The sequence below is a fragment of the Nelusetta ayraudi genome, unplaced genomic scaffold (assembly GCF_046127955.1).
Source record: "Nelusetta ayraudi isolate G7.1 ecotype Tasmania unplaced genomic scaffold, CSIRO-AGI_Nayr_v1 ptg000083l, whole genome shotgun sequence".
Taxonomy (NCBI): Eukaryota; Metazoa; Chordata; class Actinopteri; order Tetraodontiformes; family Monacanthidae; genus Nelusetta; species Nelusetta ayraudi.
Genome location: NW_027466133.1, coordinates 1,664,351 through 1,684,399, shown reverse-complemented (window position 1 = coordinate 1,684,399; position 20,049 = coordinate 1,664,351). Strand labels below are relative to the sequence as shown.

Below are 20,049 nucleotides of genomic sequence, written 5' to 3'. Positions count from 1 at the left end.
AGAATTTTGAGATTTAAGTCAGAATTCCACTGAAGTCTGGACGCACGGATCCTGCAAAGGTCCTCAAAGGGATGAATTATTGCTTTGATAAAAAGCTGTTTTCCGACCTGGAGTTGCCAACCGTCCCTTAAAATACAGAATTGTCCTGTATGTTTACAGCAAATTTAGTTTGGATGCAAACTCACGTTCCTTTGCATAGAGTTTGTATTCAAAACCGTATATGACTATGCATGTGTGACAGTGGCGGTCCTGTCGCTATGCCTCCAATTGATCATGCACCCTGGCCACTTGGCCGAGGGGAAATCCCATTGGCCGAATGCTTAAGCGCGCATGGCTATTACCTGGGAGTCTGGGGTTCGAAGCCCGCCAGGGACCTCTGCGCCTTGCCACATGCTGTCTGCAGGATCCATGTAGCACTACGGGTGGGTCCAGGGATCCCTCATTTGTGTGGCAGGATGTGCTTGTGAAAAGAGAGGGAGAGATGTGACAGTGGCGGGCCTGTCACTATGCTAGTCACATGGTTATTACCCAGGAGTCTAGGGTTCGAAGCCCACCCTTGGCCCTCTTCGCCTTGCCACACATGATAAAAAAAATTGTCTTTGTTTCAGGGTTTTTGTTTTAGTTTTTGAAAAGAAAACGAAAACAAATGTTTTGTTTTTGTTTTTTTTTTGTCTTCCTAAGGTCAATTTAAACAGAACACTCTAGTAGTTCTGTAAGGAGCGGTCCACCCGGTACAAATAGACTCTAGAGACTCTACTCACTATGGCAACCCAACCTGGAAATCTAAAAGTCTCACAGTCCCTGTTGACTGGCGTGAACGCAAACCTATCACACACAAGGTAACCGCAGCGCTGCACTGTGTCAATCAAAATTCCTGAGGCGACAACAACCTCAATTGATAAACAAAGCCGCCCAGGTCGCAGTGCAGCAGGCGTCAAGCCAACAAGACGCACCTGCGCTAGTCACGGAGACTCGTTTGCTGCAGGTGCACGAATTAGGGCAAGGTGGGCGGGGCTGGAGCAGGTCCACCAATGGCAGGCTGGCAGCTGCTCAGTCAAACTGTTGTTTCATCATCACACCTGCTGCTGCTGCTCACGATGGTGATGATGATGATGATGATGATGCAAGTCTGGGTAAAGTTGAAGCATCAGGCTCCCGTGGAAAACTGCTTCTGATTTCTCTTTTCTCTCTTACACATAAGAGTTTGATGCCATTTGTGATTCAGGGAATTGCAATGAAAAAATATAAAATACGGTTTGAACAGAAATACTGTGTCTCTCTGTCTGTTCTACCTGGAATAATTTGAGCTAAAGCAAAGAAGAAACTGAACTTTCTCTTTTTATCATTATTTTTTTTTAAACTAGATCTGGGTAAACATCATGAGCTCTGTCCCAGAGTTGTCACTTTTCTTCTCCCAACACATGATAAACCAGGAGTTTCTTTCGCTGGGTGGGTGGAACCTTGTTGAGAGGAACCGTCATGAGAATAAAACACTTCTGGGACTCTGAGGAGAGACGTTTCAGGATGGGTGGAGGGCGGGGGGGGGAACTGCTGGGACACTGATTTGAACTCAGGTGCACGATCGGCTCAGATGTGACTCCCTCCCCCATCATAAAACACCACGCACACGCGCACACACCGTCACTACCGACTATGCCCGGCTGAAGATGGACGCCGAGGAGCTGATCGAATCCATCATCAGGGCCGTCATGTTCCTGGCGGGGATCCTGGGCAACAGCTGGCTGCTGGTGCGCTCGCTGCCGGCGAGCAGGACGGCGGTGCGCACCAACGAGGTGCTCTTCATCAACCTGGCGCTGTCCAACTTCATCACCAACTTCCTGGTGGACCTGCCCGACACGGTGGCCGACGTGGCCGGCCGCTGGTTCCTGGGCGAGACCTTCTGCGGCGTGTTCCGCTTCAGCGCCGACCTCTCGGAGACCAGCAGCATCTACACCACCTTCTTCATCAGCGCCTTCTGGTACCAGAAGCTCGTGGGCTCCCTCAAGAGGGGGGGCGCGCCGGTGCGGCTGGACAGCCTGGGCCTGGTGGGCGGCCTGCTGGCCAGCAGCTGGACGGTGGCGCTGGGCTTCAGCATCCCGCACTTCTTCTTCGTGGCGGTGGAGAAGTCCAACGGCAGCCTGGAGGACTGCATCGACGTCTTCCCGGACGCCGTCGCCCAGCAGACCTACGAGATCCTCTACCTGAGTCTGGCCAACGCTGTCCCCGCCGCCGGCATCGCCTTCGCCACGGCTCAGATCATCATCACCCTCGTGCAGAACCACAGACGCGTCCGGAATCACGGCTCCGAGAAGGTCGGCGGGTCGGCGGGCGGCGCCGCCGGCCTCTCCGGGTCTCCTGCCCCCCCCTCCGCCAGCCGGAGGCCCGGCCAGAGCTCCGCCCACCAGCTGCGGGCGGCCAAGAGCGTGGTGGCCGTGGCCGCCGTCTTCCTGGTCTGCTGGCTGACTCACATGCTGCTGCGCATCACCAACAGCATCCACACCTCGTCCCTGGTGGTGGAGGTGGCCAGCTACATCGCTGCCTCCTACACCTGCATCATCCCCTACATATTCCTGCACGGGGTCAAGAAGCTCTCCTGCTCGTGCGCCAGGTAGAACGTGTCGGCACCTCCTCTCCGCTTCCCAGTTTATTCTGGGATGCTGCAAACTCCCACTTCCTGAACTCGCAAAACCTTTGTTTTTGTTCAGCCAGCAATTTATTTTGGCATTTAAAGCTCCCGTTTGTTTTTAATCGTTTTCTGGACCTGCTGATTTTTTTTTTTTTTTGTTCTCTTTCTTGTCTATTAATGCTTAGTGCAGTTTTTTTAAAAAGCATGTAACCACACTTAAGTCGTAGCTTCAGTGCTGTTAATGAACAGAGCATGCCATTAGTGGTTGCTTAGTGTTGCTTTACAACTTCAGAAATTAAAGAAGCTGTGCTGAAGTGTTTGTCATGTGCGCTGACAGCTCCTGTGTCAAATCATTATTTTCGAAGCAAAGATCGGCCCACTGAAGCTCAGTGGCATTCAGAAAACCTTTTTCTATTGATGTATCGGCATATAAGTCACCCTCGAGTGAACTGGAGACCTTCACCAATTAGCGTGCTGTTGTCAGCGACTGTTAAAACAATAATTAAAAAAAATCCCAGAAGGCCACTTTCAACTACAGATAATTACATAAACACAAGTGGTGACATTATGCTCATTACAAGACACCAGCTGCACACTCTTATCATCCTGCTCATCATTTGTTAGGGAGATGATAAAAAAACAAAACAGAATCGCACCAGGGAGGAAAAGGCTGTTGAGCAAAAATAGGACAAAAAAGCAATTAAAAAAACAGAACATTGTAGCTTCAAAAAAACACCAGTGACAAGTTTTATTTCTTCATAAAAAGGCTTCATGATTTTTTTTTTTAATTTTTTTTTTTAATCAAGCAACATTTCAACTTCAGTGCAGCTTCATCAACTACACTATGATAATAAAAAAAATGCTCCACATTCCAAACAATCACAAGTTCTCAACTCACACAACTCTTTAAGCCAAGTAGACAAAATTCTCAATAAATGTTGAACAAAAAGAAAAAAGGTTTTACATGTGTGTGTGTGTGTGTGTGTGTGAATGAACTTTGGCAGGAGGGCCTAGTTATGTACATAATTACAACATCCAACACTTAACTGTTGGTTTGGAGGCAAACCTAAAAAAAAATCAATGACAAGGCTTCCTTTTGAAAAATCCGTTATGGACAAGTACAATTTTAATATGAAAAAACTCATAGGTAACTGAAGTGATCTGACAGTTGCTCTAATACGACGCGCACACACACACACATCGTCATGTTTTCTAAACTTGCTGCAAAAACGTATTAAATAAGTCATAAAAGTCGCCTCTTTGTCGTCTTTTTCACTTAACAGTCGGCCAAATGTGTGACGAGGGGTGGGGGGGGAAGGAAACCGCCCGTTTTCAGTTTGTCTCTTCCTTTTAAGGCATGTAGTGAAGATCCAGGTCACGCCGCCCCCCCACCGGCCCCGCCCACCCCTCCGGTCTCCTGTCCCGCCGCCACGTCAGTGGAGCTTCTCCAGCTTCGCCTGCAGCGACTTGAAGTTGCCGATGGTTTGTTGGAGGGCCGAGTTGGGGCTGAGCGACTGCAGCTCCACCAGGTAGCCGCAGATGTTGTCCAGGCACACGTTTGTGAATCGGCGCCTGCAGCGGGACGAGGCGATGACGATGATTACATTTTCAGACTTTTTCTTCCTCCTCCGAGAATCTGCTTGTGCATTAACAACTAGGGATGTGAATTATCGACCAACTCATTGATCGTTAGTTGAATGACCTTATCGATCGATTAACGATTAATTGACAAGCTGCGATTTTCCCTGAGAACCTAAATTTCATAATAAAAACTGTGTAAAGACTGCAGAAAAATGCTGTGTCTCAGCTCGCTCTGATTGGCTGTGTTCTGACGCGTCTGCGAGTGACGTTCTCCAGACTTACAGAGGCATGATGGGGAAGTGACACTACTGCGCATTGCTCTACGGGCCCGTTAATGCGGAAGTGGTTGGACGTCAGGAATTCGAAAAACACACTCGGGACAGGTCCACAAAACTAAGCCCGCAGGACGGAGTTTCACCTGTCGTAGGTCGGCACTCTGCTGGGGTCGTCGACGTATCCCTGCAGCAGCACGTGGATGCACTCCACCAGGTGGAGCGGCTTCCTCAGCCGCTGCCAGCAGGGGTCCTTCAGGTGAGAAGACGAACCAGAGTCAGGACCAAACTGGGAAAATTGGTGAAGAGAGCAAGACGAGAGGTGTCTGTGCGTGTGTGTGTACGCACCCTCGTCTTGAAAAGCTGGTCGTAGACCTCGAGGAGGCGCGGCAGCTGCACGCCGATCTCCTGCATGGTGACCGTGACGAAGCCCACGTCCCAGTGCAAACGACACACTTCCTGTTCCAGGAACTTGACCAGGAACTCTGCAACCAACCGCACGACATCGAGTTGAGAATTTGTCAAACAAAAGAAAAAATTCAATTTCTCCCGCCCCCCCCCAGTGGCAGGAAACATGTTGAATGAGTTTCGAGCAGGTGCGCAAATGTACAGTCGGCCGTTTAGGGCCCAAGACGTCGTCCCCACAGACGGGACAGGCCTAAGCAGGCCGGCTGTAATTAAGACGATGAGGAGAAAACACGCGTCGCTTGGCTGACATGAGCAACGCCGCAGGGAAGGCTAATTACATTAGCGTTTAACATAAGAGGAAACGGCTCGTTGAGGGAAGAGTTAAAAAAAATAAAAATAAAAATAAAAAAGCCTTGACGAGAGGAAAACACGATGAGGAGACTTCCTACCCAGGGGGAAATATCGAGGCGTCGCAGCGTAGATCCTCCCCAGCGACACCAGCTTCAGACTGAGGGACTTCATACGGTCCACTGGACTCATGGCCACCGTGTCTCCCAGCTCTGAGGTAGGCGGTCAAAACAAAGAAACATCTCTTAAGTTTTAGTCATTATTATTGTTATTATCATTATTATTATACAATTCAGGATACAGAGATCACACAAACTATTCATAAAATCACACCTATTGAAATTATTATGGTTATTATTATTATCATCATCATCATTAATAATTTAATGTTATTTTTTTTTAGAAACTTTTCAAAGCAACCATCTGCTTGGGCCGACTTGCCTTTCTCCATGATTTCCTGCCACAGCGAGTGCACCAGGATGGGATCGGCGTGCCCGGCGCAGTGAATGATGGCCAGCTTGCACTCGGACAGCTTGAAGTGGTCGGCAAACTCCCCGTACAGCTGCCCGGCAACAAAAAAAATAACACATTTTCCCCATGTTACCAACCCTCTGAAATCCCCTGTGAAAAACATCAGCAGGTGTTTGGAAGCCATCAATCCCCACGGTCACCTTGGTGATGTCCATGAGCTCCGAGTCCAGCTGAGACATGGCGCTCTTGACCGAGGGATGGTGGGAGAACTGCCTGATCAGCGTCTCTTGGATCTGCACCTGGATGCGAACCAGCTGCAGAGGGGAGGAACAAAGGAGAGGCGTTGCAGCTCAAGAGTCAACACCAGCGACGGCTCCATTACCCCTAGAATTACGCAAAACCTAAATATGTCAATAAAAAAAAACTGGTCAGGGAAACGCCTACATTTGGAAAAAGAAAACTTTTTTTGAAGCTCTCATAAGGTGGTTTTTCAGACATATCAATATAGAGGTGTACTGCAAAAGTGTCATGGAAACACTTTTTTCGCATTTACGTGTCAGTGGACGTGACGTACGGGGTCACGTGACCAGTTCAGTTCAAGAATGGAAACGCAGCTACTGTCAGTTTTAGGCTTTTCTTTTTTTTTTCCAAACGCACCTCCATCTTCTCCTCCAGCTCGTGGAGGAACTCGCCGTCGGAAGCCTGAGCCGAGATGGAGGAGGAGCTCTTGGCGGACAGGATGGCTCGGGCCATGTACTCCAAGCGCTGCTTCAGGGAGATCTCCGTGCTGCACGGGGCAAGAAAACTGTTTTTAAACACTGAATAAACAACATCACAAAGAAAAGGGCAGTTTTGTTGTTGTTGTTGTTATTGTTGTTGTCTACTTTGCATTCATTATGAGTCGAGGCAAAGCGAACCTGTGCATGTCGGCCAGTCGGGCCAGCACGTGGGCCGCCTTGCCGAAGTTGCGGTTCTTCTCGTAGTAGCGCCACAGCAGGTCCATGTTGTGCACTTTGCTCTGGTCCTGCTTGATCATGTGCATGAGGTGATCCTCCAGGTACGGCGAGTTCACCTGGAGTTTGGGTTAAAAAAGGAAAATAAGAAAAAAAAAAAAAAAAATCAGTTCATGCAATTAACACCAATGAACTGTGGGTTTTTTCCATTAAAATGTGAAGTTTGTAATATATGGAGATTTTAAAGAAGGAACAGTGACATCTCTATGTGGCCCTGTGATGAACTTGCGACCTGTCCAGGGTGCCACCCAAGTTATGCCATTACACACTTTTATCAATGCATTTATGGGCAGGATATTAAACTCATAGCAACATAAAAAAGCCAAATGTTACACACTGGACCTTTAAATAGACGAAAAAGAAGTGTATTCATTGTAAAACAACATATTTCAGGTGGAAAGCACACAGCGGTGCCACTACCTCCAGCAGCTTGTCGGTCAGGTCGGCCTGAATCAGCCAGTTGTACAGCGCGATGTGGAAGAGCTCGTCCTGGGACCTCTGGGCCAGACCGAGGATCTGCTCAAACTGGAGGCAGACAATCGGCCGTCAGTTAGCGCAGCGACAAGCTCCGCCCACCATTCCCCACCACCCCGCTACTCACGTGAGCCGTGGCCTCCTCGTTGCTGAGCATGTTGGGGTCTGAGGTCATGACGGGGGGTCCGGGCTGCTTGGGGACGCTGGGGGACTGAGGGGCGGCTTTGCTCTGGTTCACCAACTCCTGCATGGTGTCCGAGATGCACTTGTAGCAGGAAAGCCTGAGACAGACACAGAGCGAGTCAGAGAGAGTGTGTGTGTGTGTGTGTGTGAGAGAGAGAGAGAGAGGGGGAGAGAGAGAGAGAGATGGAGGAGGGGGGGAGAGTCAGAGTGTGTAATGTGAAAGAGAGGGAGGGAGAGAGAGAGAGATAGTGAAAGAGGGTGAGAGAGACAGAGAGAGGGTGAGGGGAGAGAAAAAGAATGAGGGAGAGAGAGAGAGAGAAACAGAGAGGGCGAGAGGGAAAGAGACACAGACAGAGAGTGACAGAAAGACAGACACAGAGAGAGAGAGGGAGAGAGAGAGAGAGACAGACAGACAGACAGACAGACAGACAGACAGAGAGGCATGTGTTGGTAATGTGGAGTGCATGGTGCGCCCTGCTTCCTCTGCGTGCGTCCCACTGCCTCACCTCTCCTGGAAGGCCTGCTGTCCCACTCGGTCCTCCTCCGGCTCGCCGTTCTTGTAGAAGTGCGGCCCGAGTCTCTGCGGATCCTTCTTATCCGCCGCTGTGAGGCACAGCTCCAGGACTCCCTCGTAGAAACGGACTGAAGGCGATGGAGCGGAACGAGCGGGAACGTCAGCAATGCAAATCGCACAAAAGTGGTAAAAATAAAATCAAGTGATTTTCTGTGCCTGCCTTGTCTGTACTGGGAGCAAACCAGTGGCAGGTCGTTGTGCTGGCTGATCTGCTGGTACAGCCGCAGCGACTCTCTCAGCGTTCTCTCCTTGTCCAGCTTGTTCTGGATCTGCTTGGAGCTCTGCAGCAGCTCGTTGGCCTTTTGGTGAGACGGGACGAAGACGGACGCAATATTAAGAGAGCGAATGTGGCCGTAGGAAAAAAAAACAGAAACGAAGGCCATGACAGTCTGAATGTTTTCACTCGAAAGAAATCCAACCTGCAGGTGTGTGTGTGTGTGTGTGTGTGTGTGCACCTTGGAGCAGACGCTGTCGTCACTGCTGTACAGGAGGGGGCAGATGTCCCGCAGGTGGTTGCTGATGGCGTCCACCGAGGCGTTGTCTTTGATGTAGACGTTGATGAGCGCCGTGATGAGCGCGCCGGGCAGCTCCTTGCCGTGGATCACCACATCCTTGAAGCTCGACTCTTTCATCCGAGCCTGAAAATCCTGGGAAACATGAAAAAGGATGAAGAGGAGGAAGCAGAGATCTGTTTTTTGAGTTTTGTTCGTTTTTAGCAGCAAAAAGAGACTACATGTTTAGTGAAGAGGAGTGTGAGTGAGTGAGTGAGTCCGCCTGCAGCACCATCACCTGATGAGAGAGGGAGGGAAAGAGAAAACGCGCACCTGTGGCAGCTCGGCGATGATTTTGCTGAACTGATGATCAGAGACGAGCTTCCAGAGAGCCAGAGTCTGGTAGGAGCGATGCACCAGCTGCTGGATGCCCTGCAGGGAGGCTTTCTCATAGGCCTGAGCCTTGGCTGCACAGTCAGGGGAGGAGACAAAACAGGCATGCAGGCGGTGAAGACGAGTCACATGGCTGCTTTTTAGAGTAACGGCCGAGCGCCTGCACTCGTCACTCACTGTGATATTTCCGCTGCAGCTCCTGCTGGACCTGCTGGGAGCTGGCGCCGTCCGGGCGCATGAATCCCAGCAGCCTTTGCTGCAGGTTGGCAGGAGAAGTGAAACTGAAACGGAGCAGCAGGACAGATGTTAATTCCCACAGACTTTGTGGCTTGATGGCTCAGTACTTTATTTTATTGCGTGCACGTCAGCGTTACCTTGCGGCGCCGAGTGACGACGGACTGAACTGGGAGTTTTTGTCGAGGAAGTCTCGCAGGCCGCGGAGCTCCAGGATCACCGACTCCAGGTCCAGCAGGCTGACGCTGCTCTCCAGCTGCACGTACAGGCACGAGGAAAAAAAAACACACACAAATTAAAACGTTGATGCGGCACGCTTGCTAACAAACTGACATGAAGACGACTTGAGAATCAAACATTTGTTCGTTTTGTTTTAATTCACTCCTAGGGAGGGCGGCCATTACAACTTTGTTGTGTCACTGCGCCAACAGCAACAGTAAAGGAGCCGAATGCTCTAGAACAGACAGAGGCTCTGTGCGTTCGTGATACTTACAACCATGACCGTCTCGTTTCCTCTTCTTATGGGTCTCTCCACAGCGAGGCAGCCGTCCCAGATATTTCTGTTGGGCGGGAGAGTCATCGGTGGAGAAAAGAGACGTCACATAAAGACTCTTCCAACAAAATAGGGAGAAAAAAAAACAAAAAAACGGATCAACGGTTCACTCACCCGAGAATCCGAGCAAAGTAGATGCAGATGCCGTCGTGTTTGCCGGAGAAAATCACCTCCGGGCCGGCCGCCATCGGAGTGATGGGAGCTGCCCCAGAATGCATGGGTGCAAATGGCGTGGCCAGAGCTGGGGGCAAGATGCCTGGGTGGACAGCAGCAGGAAATAGAAACGTGTAAGGATGCTGTTGGAAAACGAGGAGCTTGGCTGACCGGAGGAGAACTTTACTGACCCGGTGCCGGGGAGCTCATCATGGGTCCAACAGTGCTGGGGGAAGTCATGGCAGCGGGGAATCTCATCTGGGCCTCTCCTCCGTACCTGTTCGAACAGCGGAGTTCACGTTTTGAGTGTGTGAACGACAGGAGGAGTCACATCCCCCTCCCCGTCCCTCTAATCGGACCGAACAGGTACCTGAAGAAGGCTCTGGTGGCCCACTGCGAAACCTCTCGGTCACAGGCAGAGCTGGAAGAAGCCAGGATCAGCGCTGTGGCGCAGGCCTGCTCCTCCTGCAAGGCAATAAATAAATCCCATCAAAAATAAAAGAGTGTGGAATTTGAATTCTGTTCTCTAAGGAGACTTCAAAGTGTTTGGGAGTCACAGTGTCAGTCCCCAGTTTTGTCTTTAGACTTAAGGATGTGATCCCAGATGATGAATTTCAGGCTTTTTGTACCTTGTGCAGCTTGAAGAACCGCTCGACCTCTTCGCTCTCTCCTCCCACGCAGCTCACCAGCAGGTGTCGCATTTGGTCTACGGGCCGTAGTTTATGGAATATATGGCTCCCCTTAGGTGACAAAAAAAAATGATAATGCATTTAGTATTTGCAAAACTTTAAGCCAATGTTTAGTCTGCGGTTTCTGAGGCGAGCTTCCACCTTTGCTGAGAGAAGGACAAACTTCTGCGGCGGGATGTTGTGCTGCTGGACCACCACTGGGGAGTCGGTGATGGGGATGTGCTCCTTGTTCTGCAGAGTGACAACCTTGCTCGCCCTCTCCTCGTCGACGGCACAGAGAGCCCAGGTGTGGCCGTCTACATTAGAAACCATCTGGACCAGGGAGACACACAGAGAAGTCACACAAACCCTGCAAACCGAGGCAGGCATGCAGCCAGCAGCCCCCCAGGGGTTCATACTCATGTTTAACTCACCTGAGTCTCCATCAGGGGTTTCTTAAAGGGGAAAGAGTCGTGGTTGATGCACCACAAGATGTCGCTGTCCTCCGTCTCAGAAGCAGTCATCAGCAGGACACCTTGAAGACGATTTGGACAAAGTCAATTCAATCACAATGAAAATCACACCGAATGAAGGAGAAGAACCCTTTAAAGAAGCCCAACCTTTGCTGTGCAGCGCTTTATGGACCTTCGCAGGCTTCTGCAGGGTGGAGGATGCACAGAATCCCGGCGGCAGTCGGACGTGGATCAGAGAGAGCAGACTGGGCCGAGCGGCCACGTGCCTCTGCTGCTGAGGGGCGAACGGCGTGGTGGTGAAGTACAGACGCACACCTGCAAACAGAGGAAGCGGCGGCTGAAGTTACTCTGCTCCGCGCCGGGGCAAAATCGTGGTAACGTTCTTTGCTGACATGCTGATCTGTACCTGCGTGAGTCACGGCCAGCAGGTGGCAGTCGGTGGACTCGGACTGGTCGATCACAGCGATGTGAACGATGGGGATGAAGACGGAACAATCGAACGTCCTACCAAAAGAGGAGAGTTTTAGAAAGACGTGCCGTGAAAGCACGGTACTCATAATAAAACTAGACAGTCAAGGTTCATGCACCTGGCAATGTGTCCAGCAGCTGAGACGATGGAGCTCTGCGACATGGTTGCTACCCGACTCATTCCCCAGCCGTCAGCACCGAGGTCGTACACCTGCGAAAACAGTCAGGTGGCAAGTGAGCTCAGCGTCATCCTGATTCTGACTGATGTGCCAATACATGTGTGTGTGTGTGTGACGACTTGACAGCTTACCTGCAGGACGCCTTTCTCAGAGCGTGTGAAGAGCGTGTTGCGGGAGTTGTCGACGGCGATCTGCACAACGGGATCTGTGGGAGACGCGACAAAGGACAAGTTAGAGGGCTCAGCTGAGATCTTAGATCATTTCCCCACCCGCTGGCTGAGGCTTCACTCTGCTGTACCGTCTTCAGAGAAGGAGAACTGGAGCACGGAGGGGATGAGGAAGGACAGCGAGCTCTTCGAGTGGTTGATCTTCCTGCAGCGCTGGCTCAGCCACCCGGCCTCGGCCTGGTAGGCGATCTCGTACAGGCAGCCGTCCTTCCCCGCCATGAAGATCCGGCCCAGGTCCGTGGAGCTGATGGACAGAATGTAGGTGTTGTCCGTGGGGATGGAGAAGAGCGGGTCCGGGAGCAGCTGCATCCCACCACACATGCTGTCACTCAAACCTGCAACAGGAACATTAAAATGTTAATTCCAACTCACAATGTTTTTTTTTAGGGAACGTGAATAAAGCTGCACTCACTAGCTTGGTTCTTGGGAAAGCTCAGTCCGAGAATGACAACATCTACAGAGGTGGCCAGTACCAAGAGGTAGTGAATGTGTGGTTGTAAAATCCCTGATGGAGGAGGGTGACAACAAAAACAAACAATAAATGTTTTTGGGGTTATTTAAGAAACACTATGACAAATAAAAATGCTGTGAAGATAAACATGACTTACCTTCTTTTGGTTTAACGAGGCCAACAGCCAGGATGGTTTCAATAAGACCATCAAAGTAGACCACATCTCCCCTGAACACAAAAATGAAAAGATTAACATAATATTCATAGTTTAAAATAAATACATGATTTTTCTAGCATAAAAGTGAAGTAAACAGTGTAATTTACCCATCTTCATAATTCCACATGAAGATGTCATTGTCTATAGTAAGCCAGGCTCGACAGATCTCTGGAAAAACTCCCATCATGCAGTTGCATTGCATATCTGTTAGTCGGTTAAGCTGAAAAACATCAATGAAAACCAACTTTTTTCCCAAAGATAATAAACTCTTTGCCCCAAGTATTCTTAAAGCCTCTCCTGGAGGATATGAACAAAAAGAATTAGAGAATAAGAATAAAGGATACGGCTGAACTGCTCCACCAGCTCAGGCGGCAAAGGGATTCTGCGAACTGCACTGAGTTCTGGGAGATTTGGTGCGCTTAGCAACCCGGGGCCCTGGAGGGGGTAGTCCATTTCCGACACTCCAGAGATGGTTGGCATGGCTGTCAAAAGAATCCCAAACATAATCAACACATCAGTCCCAGGTAATGCCACGATTTTACAGTCTTTTCTAACATACATAAATACATGCACAGCATGTCATCATTGTGCTGCTGAGCATTTAATAAGTAGTGCGTTGCTCTGTGAGTCATATTAACGGTGACCCTTTCAACTCACCCTCCTAATTTTAGCTGACCACCACGCTTTTGTTAGTACCCGAAATGTAAACATGAGCATTTCTGTATTTATCTGGCGCTCCATCCGGGCAGAACTCACTGTGGAAGGGCACGCTGAGCAGCTCTGACAGGTCCGGGAAGCAGCGATCGTCCAGCAGGTGTTTGTCGATCAGCCGCCCAGAGTTCTCCAGCGCTTCGACGAGTGCAGCAGCGGGGCTGCCGGGTCCGGCGCTGGACGGCATGGCTGAGCAACCGCTGACACTTTCCCTGGGACGGCGAGACACAGGGGACAATTTAATAACTGGGTCAAACAAAAGCTGCGAGCCGAGTGTAAAAGGAAGACATCCAAAATACACAAAGGTAATATTGTCGATGCGGAAAGTAGATCGTGGCCTTTATTCTCAGACTTCAGAACTTCAAACCTGACTACGATGATGAATCCCTTGTATTTAGCATGAGAGCTACGTGCTAGCTAAAGTATGAATGGCGGTGGTTTTGAAGTAAATTCGTCATGTTTACCTTGCAGAAAATATATCCAGCTGCGGCAGGTTTTGTGACCGGAGGGCTTTATTCACCGGGTTGGAAACCGACTTCAGTCGAAAAGACCCAACGAGACATACGAAGTGCAGCCCGCCAACCTCATGCACACAGCGGCAGCAGCGGAGTTGAAAGGTTCGTTTCCGTCTTGTTTGTGGATTCGGTAAAAAGTAGTAGTGCCACCTAGCGGTCAGCCTTGAGCAAGACGAAAAATCCTCGATTCTGGGCCACACTGTTGAGGAGTGGTCTGCATGCTGCGTTGTGTATTTTTTTTTTATTTTTTTTTTATTTTTTGTAATACACAAGGAACATTCTGAAAACACACGCACATACGCATACCTCATACTGAATTTCCTCTGAATAGATGAAAAATCGAAAATAAATTCTCTCTAAACAATAAAGAAAATGTATTAAGAATGAAACCACCACATGTGCTATATTTGATCTGACCAACGGGTCGAATAAAAATAAATAGAAATGTGCATTACAATTATTATTAGTAATATTGCATTACATTATTTCCATAAACATTTTTTAATAAAAACAAATACGGTCGACAAACAGCAGCGCCACGCCTGCCGTGATTTACGCACTCACGCAGTCGTAGCGTGGTGGGTGGAGAGGGATTTTGTGTTTATTTTCGTGGAGAGCTAATCAGTAGTCGTGCCGCCAAGTGGTATGATTTTCACTCGGTAGCTCGTTATTGAGAGCGGATAAATAAGCACGCACTCGACTAATGCGTTAATGTGTTGCTTGGCAAGATCGCGGGATTGGACAATCTTGGTATTGACGAGTGAGCTGGCGTGAAGTCGCTCCTCTTCTTAGCATTAGCCTTTAGCCTGAGCGCTAGGCGATATAGCCGAATTCCTTTTACCTGAGCTAACGCGTTCACGAAACAGTGAGGCGGCGTTTTGATTTGTTGGTGGCTGGAGCCACTCGTCTATCACCCTGGACTGTTTGGACTAACGGCTTGGCTTGGGAACCCAGCTGTAAGTCCACAGATATCCTCGTTTTCGAACTACGAATTTACCTAGGACTGGTAGTTGTCCATTAGCCGGCTATGGCTAACTATATTTACGTTTTGTAATTGCGGCGGCGGCTAACGCTAGCTGGAGAATATCATGCGATGTCAACTAAAGGCAGGCTATTATTAGCGGTGCATGACGAGAAATGTGAGGATAACCTTAGTTGTTTGTGAGTGATGATACCACCGGCCACTTTCGATCTTTTGTTTTGTGTATAATGCCGAGCAGCTTTGGCAGTTAACGGTGCTAAAGAGAGCTAACGGTGCGAAAATGACTGCACGGCAGTAAACGCAACGTTAGCATTTCGGGCTTCACCACCACTGCATTTAACCTGCTCCATGCTCTGACATTGTTGTATTATTATAACTTTTTAATACTAGGCGCAGTGCAAGCTATTAGCTTTGTTTGAGACGTTTGAATATGATTGATTCGTATGCATAATGTACCTGTGACAGTAATGCATGTATACATTTTTGCTATGAATTTTTTTCCTTTGTGTCAATTTTTGCTATGAAAATGTTTTCCCCCCTCTGTGTCGGGTTACTGAGGTTGGCGAGCATCACATGATCACACCCTTTTCACCTTGACTCTTTTGAAGGCACGTGATAGAGGATACTGGAGAGAAAAAGATCCTCCCCGAGGCTGAAACCTTAGATGCAAGATGTCCATCACAAACACTCCCACGAGTAACGATGCCTGCCTGAGCATTGTGCACAGCCTCATGTGCCACAGACAGGGAGGCGAGAGCGAGAGCTTCGCCAAGCGAGCCATCGAGAGCCTGGTGAAGAAGCTGAAGGAGAAGAAGGACGAGCTGGATTCCCTCATCACGGCCATCACCACCAACGGAGCTCATCCCAGCAAGTGTGTGACCATACAGCGAACCCTGGACGGTCGCCTGCAGGTGAAGCAGTGGATTTTTCAGCCGAGTCGCTGTCGTGTGACAGCCGACTTGTGAAATGACGCTTTTAAAAATTTCCACGACTGTGTGCTTCAGGTGGCCGGACGTAAAGGTTTCCCCCACGTGGTCTACGCTAGGCTGTGGCGATGGCCGGATCTGCACAAGAACGAACTGAAACATGTGAAATACTGCCAGTATGCTTTCGACCTGAAGGCCGACAACGTTTGCGTCAACCCGTACCACTACGAGAGGGTCGTCTCTCCGGGCATTGGTGAGTGACGCGCACACTTCAAAGCCTTTAAATCTGCCTTTTCACGCTTGCACTTTTCTTCACACTTCATGATCTCGGTTGTAATATTTGTCCTTCTGATACTTTTTGCAGACTTATCGGGACTGACCCTTTCAAGTTCAGGTAGGAAAGAACATGCTCTCGTTTTTTTTTTTTTTCTTTCCCGCAAATTTCTAAATTCAAGGGCATCATCAGTCTGTCTTAATCCTCTCTCTGTCTGTAGGCCCCCTGTTGGTAAAGGATGAATATGACTATGACAACCAACAATCGCACTCGAGCTCCGACAGCCACCTGCAGACCATTCAGCACCCCCCATCCAGGGCCGGCCCACAAGAGACCTTCAGCAACCCCTCGCTGCTGCCCCCTGTTGAGGGTAGCAGTGCCGCGTCCACCTCGGCTTTCTCCACCATCAGCGCTGGACCTTCGAGTAAGACAAAGTCAAAACCGTATTAATGCTCTTTTACTTTTGCCAACTTTCCTTTATTTATAATTATTATTGTTATTATTTCCACTACACTAACAGACTCGAACCCCAACTGGAGCAGAAACAACACCTTCACCCCAGCAGTGCCTCCACATCAGAATGGCCACCTGCAGCATCACCCACCCATGCCTCACACGGGGCACTACTGTAAGTGTGTAACACCACGTATTTGAGGGTCCAATGCGTTTTGCAGCTAAAAAAAAAAATTATAAAATTAATACGTCTTCCCACAGGGCCTGTTTCTAATGAAATAGCCTTCCAGCCGCCCATATCCAACCACCCCGGTGAGTATCATGCCGTCAGGTAGGAAACACTCTCACAGAGGCGCTCGCAGGAAGTTTGACCGACGACTTTGCTCCCCAGCCCCGGAGTACTGGTGCTCCATCGCCTACTTCGAGATGGACGTGCAGGTCGGCGAGACTTTCAAGGTGCCGTCAACGTGCCCCATCGTGACCGTGGACGGCTACGTGGACCCGTCCGGCGGCGACCGCTTCTGCCTGGGCCAGCTGAGCAACGTCCACAGAACGGAGAACATCGAGAGAGCCAGGTGAGCCGCCGCCGCCGCATGCGGGATGAGCGTTTTTTTTTTTTTTGTATTTCTATTGACAGGGAATGTTAACGGGGCGAACCTCTCTGTCCTCAGGCTTCACATCGGCAAAGGGGTGCAGCTGGAGTGCAAGGGCGAGGGGGACGTGTGGGTGCGCTGCCTGAGCGACCACGCCGTCTTTGTGCAGAGCTACTACCTGGACCGGGAGGCGGGGCGAGCTCCCGGAGACGCCGTTCACAAGATCTACCCCAGCGCTTACATCAAGGTCATTACGTCACGGAGATTCACTTTTCTCCAGCAGTCATCCAGTTCTTGTTTTTACTGTTTGCTTGCTCCATCTTTCAAGAGCTGTGTGCTTAAGCAAAAACTTAGTAATCAGACCTTTTGTGATGTCACAGAGGGCCAATACCGCTGCTAGGTTAGTGACAACACACTCAACCAGGGTGTCTTCAGACCTCCTTGATTTTTTTCCCCAAATATCCAGCAAAGCATCAGTTTCCGAAGGAAGCGACAATCGGAAGCGTTTTTAACAGGAGGCTGTAAACAGAGGGGTAACCGTGCTGTTTTTTTGGGGGGTTGTAAACATGTCAAATTCAATGTTTGTTACGTGGATGTCGTTTCAGTATTGTTTCAATACCCCTTGCTTGTTGTCTCCTCCCCCTGCCAGGTGTTTGACCTGCGTCAGTGTCACCGGCAGATGCAGCAGCAGGCGGCCACCGCTCAGGCAGCAGCTGCCGCCCAGGCGGCGGCCGTGGCCGGGAACATTCCCGGGCCGGGATCCGTGGGAGGCATCGCCCCTGCCATCAGTGAGTGCTGCGCTCAACTTTGTCTTCTGGTATTGTTGTGGAAAGTCACACAAGAACAACAACACCCCTAGTGGTGGCAGCCTACGCTGCAGGTCGATCGATGGGTGCCAGCGGGATTTTCCGTGGGCTCACTGGCGACGTCTACGGAAGCACAGTGCTGCCACCCTAGAAAACAAAACAACAGGGCTCAGTATCACGTGAAAAGGATCACGTTATAACATGAAACTATCAGTTTTTATGTGATAATTATCACGATATTTCGTTATAGTTTCACGTTATAGCGTTTTTTTTTTTTTTTCCTAGGATGGCAGCAATGCGCTTCCGCACGGCCTCCCTAGATTAAGAGAGAAAAAAAAAAGAGACACTTCTGCTACAAACCCTGCAAAGTTCTCACCCCTGAAGTGGTATTCAAGTCGATATTAAAGTCACGATTTCTCACCCTGCAGGTTTGTCCGCCGCCGCCGGCATCGGGGTGGACGACCTGCGCCGGCTGTGCATCCTGCGGATGAGCTTCGTCAAGGGCTGGGGGCCCGACTACCCGCGCCAGAGCATCAAGGAGACGCCGTGCTGGATCGAGATCCATCTACACCGAGCCCTGCAGCTCCTGGACGAAGTCCTGCACACCATGCCCATAGCCGACCCTCAGCCGCTCGACTGAGTCGCAGAGAAACACAAACTGTACAAAAGAGAAACTGCAGACTGGACTTTAAAACAAACAAACAAACAAACAGACAAAAAAAATAAAATCAGCAGTAGGCCCGCAGTGCTGACGGAGAGTCGTGGAAGGAAGGCAGAGCAAGGCGGGCGGACGGAGACGAACACGCTGCCGCAATACTCCAAACTCCCAAACACGGTGCTGCCAGCTGTTGGACGTGCACCAACAGATTGCAATGTTGCTGAGTGTCAAAGTTCCTTCTTCTTTTTTTCCTTTTGTTGTTCCAAACTGACACGCAGTTTGGGACTTTACGTCTACAGTAACACTAAATGGCATCGTGTGAGTTGAAGTTCGCTGCCAGTCGTGTCCTCCTTCCTGTCAGCTCTCGGCTGCTCAGCAGGCCTCACTGACGTGGAGACTCTGCCACCACACACACGCACACACACACACACATGCGCGCGCACACACACATCGCAACATTTAATGTTAACAGCGTATTATTCATTGTTCATGGTTTTTTTTCGCCCTGGTGTTTTTTGTAAGATTTTTATTTTTTATTTTTTACAGTTCCTTTCCCCCTTTTTTCAACACTACTTTTTAAATAACATATTGGAAAAAGCCCATTTTAGGAGCGTGTCTTTTTTTTTTCTTTTTTTTTTAAACGCGGAATGGTTTCACCAGTTGAGGCAGATTGGTGTCTTTTGTTCTCTCTCTGTGTTGAATCCCCCAAATTTCATTGAATGCAAAAAAAAAGAAATGATCAGAAAGAGGTTATTATAAATCATACTTGTAATCTTATTTGTAACTCATTCTTTTTTTGATTAGGTGCCCACATAGTGTCCATTAGCACTTTATTAATTTGTTGAAGTTTTTGTTGGTTCTTGTTTCATAGTATGTGCGGTTACTTGTATCCATGTATTAGTATAGTGGTTTTCTTTTGTTTTCTTTCTTTGAATTGACCAGCTTGTAAGATGACTTTAAAAAAACAAAAAAAACAATCTGCCCCCCACAGAAAAAAAAAATCGAATGCTTTTATGATCATGCAAAGACAGGTCAGCAATATTGCTTTTCACTCAATTTCAGCGAATTTGGGACAAAAAAAACAAAAAAACAACGAAATTGTTGCGCTCCATGAGTTCCCCCTGAACCTTCCGAACGGTGAATCAACGACGCTCAAAAGATGGGAGCGTCTCGGCGTCGACTGCCCTCTGCTGGTTGCTTTTTTTTTTTTTTTTCACTTTGAGCATTTCCTTGACACCTCTTCTGGATGACGGCAGAGGAGGGAAGTGTGAGAGGAAGCTGAAGCCATATTAATAGTAAAAAAAAAACAACACCCTAAAAATATCATGGAAAAGGTTCCAAGACTGCCGTCAGTTCAGTGTTATGTGGGTCGGCTTTAAGTTTTCCTGTTCGGCATTACTGATCAAACAATATTTTGGTATTTGGAGCTCTGTTTACCTACAGCTGTTGCAGTATTTTGTACTCCTTTTTGCTACCTTTACAGTGATTAATTACTCATAAATGCAAGTGATTGAGGAAAAGAAATATAAGAGTATGTCAAAGTTTGAGGAAATGCAAGTTTATGTTCATCTTTACACTTGTGTCATACATTCTAAATACATATGGCGGTTGAATGATTATTGGTGTTTATATGTATGGATTATGGTTAAATAAAATTTAACGGGCTAACACAGA

General features: G+C 49.0%; 3 protein-coding genes across 3 annotated transcripts; 2 read left to right on the top strand and 1 right to left on the bottom strand.

The window, feature by feature from the left end:
• The first annotated feature begins 640 nt into the window (after positions 1-640).
• On the top strand, positions 641-3,514 carry ora5 (olfactory receptor class A related 5). The gene has a single exon (XM_076044810.1). The coding sequence runs from the start codon at positions 1,668-1,670 to the stop codon at positions 2,610-2,612; it is 945 nt and encodes a 314-aa protein (XP_075900925.1). The 5' UTR covers positions 641-1,667; the 3' UTR covers positions 2,613-3,514.
• Positions 3,363-13,797, bottom strand: nup155 (nucleoporin 155). Its single transcript, XM_076044813.1, has 34 exons — positions 13,633-13,797; positions 13,214-13,380; positions 12,802-12,939; positions 12,565-12,661; positions 12,398-12,468; positions 12,202-12,294; positions 11,861-12,124; positions 11,694-11,767; positions 11,503-11,594; positions 11,322-11,419; positions 11,063-11,230; positions 10,877-10,977; positions 10,605-10,775; positions 10,404-10,514; positions 10,145-10,239; positions 9,966-10,051; positions 9,736-9,877; positions 9,562-9,628; positions 9,209-9,324; positions 9,012-9,115; positions 8,775-8,908; positions 8,406-8,597; positions 8,111-8,249; positions 7,883-8,018; positions 7,321-7,474; positions 7,140-7,244; positions 6,624-6,778; positions 6,364-6,493; positions 5,907-6,020; positions 5,677-5,797; positions 5,337-5,447; positions 4,828-4,964; positions 4,626-4,732; positions 3,363-4,198 (listed from the first exon to the last, which is right to left on the bottom strand). The coding sequence occupies exons 2-34, from the start codon at positions 13,353-13,355 to the stop codon at positions 4,060-4,062; spliced, it is 4,104 nt and encodes a 1,367-aa protein (XP_075900928.1). The 5' UTR covers positions 13,356-13,380; positions 13,633-13,797; the 3' UTR covers positions 3,363-4,059.
• Positions 13,798-14,247: 450 nt separating this feature from the next.
• On the top strand, positions 14,248-20,049 carry smad4a (SMAD family member 4a). Its single transcript, XM_076044809.1, has 11 exons — positions 14,248-14,639; positions 15,274-15,576; positions 15,670-15,844; positions 15,956-15,985; positions 16,086-16,289; positions 16,386-16,493; positions 16,580-16,630; positions 16,710-16,893; positions 16,990-17,158; positions 17,561-17,699; positions 18,146-20,049. The coding sequence occupies exons 2-11, from the start codon at positions 15,337-15,339 to the stop codon at positions 18,355-18,357; spliced, it is 1,512 nt and encodes a 503-aa protein (XP_075900924.1). The 5' UTR covers positions 14,248-14,639; positions 15,274-15,336; the 3' UTR covers positions 18,358-20,049.

Bases quoted from the DNA above. Each gene is read 5' to 3' on its own strand.
- ora5 (XM_076044810.1), top strand. From the start codon at position 1,668: ATGGACGCCGAGGAGCTGATCGAATCCATCATCAGGGCCGTCATGTTC.
- smad4a (XM_076044809.1), top strand. From the start codon at position 15,337: ATGTCCATCACAAACACTCCCACGAGTAACGATGCCTGCCTGAGCATT. The intron at 16,290-16,385 runs GTAAGACAAAGT...CTACACTAACAG, and splicing joins CATCAGCGCTGGACCTTCGA to ACTCGAACCCCAACTGGAGC. The intron at 17,700-18,145 runs GTGAGTGCTGCG...CTCACCCTGCAG, and splicing joins AGGCATCGCCCCTGCCATCA to GTTTGTCCGCCGCCGCCGGC.
- nup155 (XM_076044813.1), bottom strand. From the start codon at position 13,355: ATGCCGTCCAGCGCCGGACCCGGCAGCCCCGCTGCTGCACTCGTCGAA. The intron at 10,240-10,403 runs GTACAAAAAGCC...ATTGCCTTGCAG, and splicing joins GGTTCTTCAAGCTGCACAAG to GAGGAGCAGGCCTGCGCCAC. The intron at 8,598-8,774 runs GTGCGCGTTTTC...CATGTTTCCCAG, and splicing joins TCATCGCCGAGCTGCCACAG to GATTTTCAGGCTCGGATGAA.